We start from the raw sequence: 6,000 nt of genomic DNA on the forward strand, positions 1-6,000 counted from the left end.
TAAATTGGAATATTTGAGCAAGACTATCAGAAGTGATTTAAAAAGAAAGTACACGTTTTCTGACTTTATGTTGTGGTCTTACCTCTGAGTTTTATAACTGGGATTGATCATCTGATCTGTTGGGTGAAGGCTGTTTTGCATGTTGTCTCCTAGAGAAAAACATTGCAATCAGTTTAGCTCAGACAGCAATGTGACGGGTTACAGTTTAATGTGAGAAACCTATACTGTTAGGTGAAAAGCCCTTTTAACTAGAGTGAGCACCTCTATTAGGCTGTGTTTACAGCGGCAGGCCTTGATGCACAGTTCTGATTTTCTGCCTACATCCGATTTTTGGGACTGCCTGTTTGCATCTATGTTTGAGAGTGGCCCATATCCGATATCTGTGTTTACATGGTTTACTAACTTGTATAACACTTGAATCTGCATGCGCACCAGAGGAATTTTGGTCACCGAAATGAAAGCAAAAAAAAAAAGACGGCACTGACAATGCACAAAATAAACGTGCATTCGGGTATTTCAGTGGCTAGTTGTTTACTTTCTTTTCCAAAGTATCTTGAGAAGTCCGGTGGTGCATTCAAGTGAAACCAAAAGCAACATTGCATGTTAATGTAAATGCCAAAACGTAAAGGAAACGTTAAGGTAGGCATTTTCAACGCATTGGCACATATCTGATTCATATCTGATTTATTTCCACATTTGAATGAGGCCTGAAACTGATTTGGAATCTGTGTGCTTTTGTCCTGTTTACATGTCAATGCTGCACATCAGAATTGTGCCACATGGGAGCAAAATCTGAATTTAACTGTCAGTGTAAACATAGCCCAAGACTCGAAGTATGGTTTTTCTGTTCCTCTGTTTATCTTCTATGTTTGCCAGATTTGTTGATCTGAAACCAAATCAGTAGGGGTGTGAATCTCTCATGTTAAAGACGATACGATTCACATCTAGATACATGGGATTCGATGCGATGCAATTCGATGCAGTTGAAGAATGGAAAGCAAGATTTTTTCTGAAAGATTTTTTATCATTTGCTCAAGGTGCACATTAATTTTATATTATCAATTATCATGGTCATGTCAATTAGGCAAAAACAAATGTGTGAATATGATTATCTAAACTGAGGTTTGTATCATATGCTGTATTGAAATGAAAAAAAGAATAGTCTACATTTCAGTCAAACACAGCAGCCAAATACAACATAAAAAATACATTTTATAGACTTTATAGATTTTATAGAGTTATATCTGATTGTTTTCAAGGAGCTGTAGCCTATTGTTGAGGTAAGACAATACCGAAATAAAATAAAACTGCTTAAGACAATCTTGGCCTTTTCTCATATAGCCTACAAGAATAAAATAGGCCTATGAACTGGGCCTATTTTGTTCCAAGTCTGAGTGAATATGAACAAAATAATAATAATTTGTGCATCATTGCAGCAAGGGCCAAATTATTCTTTAAAGGAGAATTCCGGTGAGATATTGACCTAAAGTGTGTTGAAACATGATACCGAGTGTGAACGTATGTCTCATAGCCCATCTCGGCTTGTCCCCTGCACTCCAAAATCTGGCGCTAGTTAGCCGATGCTACCAACAGCTTTTTCAATGGTGGTGCTTCGGCATCGGGCTAGCCATGCAAATAAATCACCGTTTTACACCATTTACGAGGCTCAATGTATCTCCACACTTCATTGGATTCCAGTTTCTTCCAGTAGCAGCAACTGGAATCCATGCATTTCCACTGAATTATTTTTGGAATCTGATCCCTTATCATACCTGTTCATTCTTACTCGTCGCTCAACTTATCGTGACTAAATTCAAGATGGCTGCAAACGCTAAACTTCGTGAAGATACTGTCTGTATAAATCGTCTTGCAAGTAAACTACCAGTGCTTTTTCAAAGTTCTCAATGTCTCGTTTTAAATGTCAGGGCCCCTCGAAGTCTACCAATGAAGTGTGGAGATACATTGAGCCTCGTAAATGGTGTAAAACAGTGATTTATTTGCATGGCTAGCCCGATGCCGAAGCACCACCATTGAAAAAGCTGTTGGTAGCATCGGCTAACTAGCGCCAGATTTTGGAGTGCAGGGGACAAGCCGAGATGGGCTATGAGACATACGTTCACACTCGGTATCATGTTTCAACATAGCCTGGGTGTTCCCATGCTGCCTTGCGCGCGATTTGATTCACGCTGCTAAGGCAGCCTGGAGACCATGGAGCAAATTTTCGCCTGAGATAGGGAACCAATCACAGAACAGGGGGAAAGCAAGGCGATGATGAGCTATGCACAGGCGCATTTGATAGACATCCGTGGCACCCAATAAACGGATCTGGGCATTTTTTTCAAATACGAGAAAATGAACGTTTGGTTCCCAGACCACGTCTCATTGAGAAGTGGTGGCGCTAGCCAGGCTAGTTTCAACACACTTTAGGTCAATATCACACCGGAGTTCTCCTTTAACATTAAGGAAATGTTCCTTATGTCCCTTCATCAAGCGTAAGGCTACTCTACAGACTATCGTTGCCGTTTAGAAAATGCTATAGTAAGTGTTTAATTTTAAGCTGGATTTTTGAAAAAACAAAAGAGTAAAACTGTCAAACAAGCGACCGAGTCAAAAGTTGTCCGCGTGCTTAAGTTGCAGTAGATGTATGGGTAAAGAAGTCCTTTGACAACTTTGGGCAATGAATGTAGCCCAAAAAGCGAACTGCATTACCCACAAATCCGTGCCACGTGTAGTTTCAAAACAGGAAGTGGGATGAACAGCGCTTGCAACGTAAATGAGAGTCTGGCGAGCAGAAAAGATATAACGACCGGTTCATTTCAGTTTTATTCGATCTGGGGCTTCACATATCGATGTAGCCGTATCTTACACGTTAAAAACGGATACCGATACGTATCGGTTAATCTTTACACCCCTACAAATCAGCATTTCTTTTCCATGCAATGGTTGACATTGCCGTGCAACTGTGGAGACTTTTTTTCTCCGTTTCAGTATCACTGGTGTGTGTGTGTGTGTGTGTGTGTGTGTGTGTGTGTCTCTGTGTGTGTGTGTCTCTGTGTATGTGTGTGATTCTGTGTGTGTTTGTGTCTCTGTCTGTGTGTGTGTGTTTGTGTCTCTGTCTGTGTGTGTGTGTGTGTGTGTGTCTCTGTCTCTATGTGTATGTGTGTGTCTGTGTGTGTGTGTGTCTCTGTCTGTGTGTGTGTGTGTGTGTGTGTGTGTGTGTGTGTGTGTGTTAGGGGAGGAGGATGGGTCTACTTACGTTTGCGGGCCGGGTTGGCACAGTGCTGCCGTGTGTTGGCATCCCTGTCGCCCTCCATGCTGCTGGTGCTGCTCCAGCTGCCCCAGCTGCCCCTGCTGGCCCGCACGCTGCCCGATGAACTGCCCGACGAGCTGTCCGAGCCCGACTCCCACTGCGGCCGACGCTCAGGGCACTTCCTCCTGGGCCGAGCCAGGCTCAAGCCTGCCACACAGTATTAAAACATAATATTAAAATAATAACATTGAAAATAAATTAATTCACCAGAAATACAACATATCCTGCAATTTTCTATTCTATTCTCTAAAAGTGGGGAACCTAATCAAACTGCTATTCAGCTCTACATACAAACTAAGCTGTATGATTAATGTTAAAGTATTTAGAACGAAGGTTGATTTTGAGTATGATGAGTAGTCAACTTGTAAATGCTATCTGGGAGGAGTGACAGTTGTATGTAATGAATCACTGGTTTCATCCTCAATAGGAACACATTACACAACAACTAGCTGGTGATCCTCAGCTAGCTCGCTTAGATCTGCATTTCTCGAAGGTAGAACAAAGGGAAGCAAGAAACATTCACAGAGGAAATGAGAGTTGGCCAGATAAACCAGTGGGCATGACTAAGAGTGAGTGTGACACAGCCTTGACTGACGCACCGTTCTGTTTGAGAGAGCTGTCCAGGCTGGGTCCTGCCTTTGGCATGTCTGCGGTCACGCTGGAGCAGTGGCTCCGCAGCCTGGGGGCAGTGCGCAGGTCTCGGTGCTCCGGTTCCCTCTCCCTCTCGGACAGCACTGCAGCACTCGCCTCAGGGACCCTATGCATGAGCCAAAGCATGGTATTAAGACTGGACATTAACCTTATGAAGCCAACACAAACAGCTGCATAGCATCCTAAAAATGACTAGATGACATATGGAAATAGGCAGTTAACAGGGCTTTTTATAGCTTAATGCCCATCAGCTCACTTTTTCCTGGGATTATTACGAGGCAATAGCTATCAAGGATTTAAGGTTCAACACATGTCTGTGGCAATTTCCTGTGTATGTGCTGTATGTCTCCCACCCACACGTACCCAGTGGTGATATCCGTGGCTTTCCTGCGCCCCTTCCCCGAGCCTCTCTTCCCACTCTTGCTGTTGACTACTGGGACACCTGCATCGCTCTTCTCCGCTCTCTTCCGCTGGCCGCCAGGGCCGTCTCTTGGCTATGATGAGAGAGAGAGAGAGAGAGTTGGTGATCCATAAGAACTTGACGTATTAGAGTGGATTGCTTGATGGTCTATTCCCACTTCCTAAGTATGAGAGGAGCTGAATCATTCATTCACACAGTACAATGCTTTGCACAGCAGGTCTATTTTTGTGTATTCCATATTCCAGGGGGTAGTTGGGGTAGTGTTTAGGGTTGGGGTAGTGTTTAGTGTTGGGGTATATATATATATATATATATATATATATATATATATATATATATATATATATATATATATATATATATATATATATATATATATATATATATATATATATATATATATATATATATATATATATATATATATATATATATATATATATATATATATATGTGTGTGTGTGTGTGTGTGTGTGTGCTGTTGAACAGGGAGGGTCATTCAAGACTTGAAGCTTTGGAATGACAGGTTCAGATAAAATTAATATTACAACATTCTAAAACTCTTAATAAGTGGCCTTCAAAATACAAAACTGTGCAGCAGAAAATAACTTTTCCTTACCATGTATATCTAGAACACCCAGAAAAATTTGGACAAAAAATTTGGTGTGCAAAGGCATTACTGGTTGATGTGCATTTACCTCCACCTGTATGTTGATGTGCATTTACCTCCACCTGTATGTTGATGTGCATTTACCTCCACCTGTATGTTCATGTGGATTTACCTCCACCTGTATGTTCATGTGGATTTACCTCCACCTGTATGTTCATGTGGATTTACCTCCACCTGTATGTTCATGTGCATTTACCTCCACCTGTATGTTCATGTGGATTTACCTCCACCTGTATGTTCATGTGCATTTACCTCCACCTGTATGTTCATGTGGATTTACCTCCACCTGTATGTTGTCCCTTTTTGCCATGTCCCTCTTCACAGCGCTCTCTTTCTCTGGGGGCACCTCCGGGAGTGGGCTGGCTTTGAAGGCTGGGGCGGGGCAGGGGCTCTCTGGGAAGATCAGGTGCGTTTCCATGGGAAACATAAGCGTCTCCTTCTCCCTGGGCTCCTTGAGTGGCGGCCTCTTCTCGGCCGGGGCCGGCCTCTCGTCCAGCACGTCGTGGCTGAGGAGGATGCTGTTGTTGTTGCGGGTGTCCATCACGCTCTGCTCCGACACCTGCTCTGCTGGCCGCTCCTCGTCCACAGGGAGGCTGGGAGACACGGGGCGAGGGGAGGGGGGGGGGGTGGGGGAGGGAGGGGCAGCGGCATTCAAGTTGGTGCTCGTGTTTACTTTGTACTTCCCGTAGAGGACGGACACTTTGTGTTTCCTCTGGGGCTGGGAGGGGCCGGCGGAACCCTTCTTGGAAGAGGCCTGGCTCCTGGTCGGCCCGTTGGCCACCACTGGAGAGCCTCGGCCCTTCCCTTTGTCAGAGGCCTGGCACGGGTCTGTGTAGGTTTTGCAGCTTCCTTTCATTTTGCTGTGAAAAGTACACAGTGTGTTAAGGATCATGTAATAAACAGAACAGTGATTACATTTACATCTGCCTACATGTTATAAAGTATTCT

General features: G+C 43.6%; 1 protein-coding gene across 1 annotated transcript in view; it reads right to left on the reverse strand.

Moving 5' to 3' along the window:
- tmem131l (transmembrane 131 like) overlaps positions 1-6,000 on the reverse strand; it is a 44,765-nt gene that overhangs the window by 2,703 nt on the left and 36,062 nt on the right. Inside the window, exons 26-30 of the mRNA XM_048250820.1 lie at positions 5,333-5,912; positions 4,325-4,455; positions 3,910-4,067; positions 3,257-3,457; positions 83-149 (exon numbers count right to left, since the gene is read on the reverse strand). Coding sequence (XP_048106777.1) covers positions 83-149; positions 3,257-3,457; positions 3,910-4,067; positions 4,325-4,455; positions 5,333-5,912 — 1,137 coding nt within the window. The remainder of the gene's footprint in view (positions 1-82; positions 150-3,256; positions 3,458-3,909; positions 4,068-4,324; positions 4,456-5,332; positions 5,913-6,000) is intronic.

The sequence above is a fragment of the Alosa alosa genome, chromosome 1 (assembly GCF_017589495.1).
Source record: "Alosa alosa isolate M-15738 ecotype Scorff River chromosome 1, AALO_Geno_1.1, whole genome shotgun sequence".
NCBI classification, from domain to species: Eukaryota; Metazoa; Chordata; class Actinopteri; order Clupeiformes; family Clupeidae; genus Alosa; species Alosa alosa.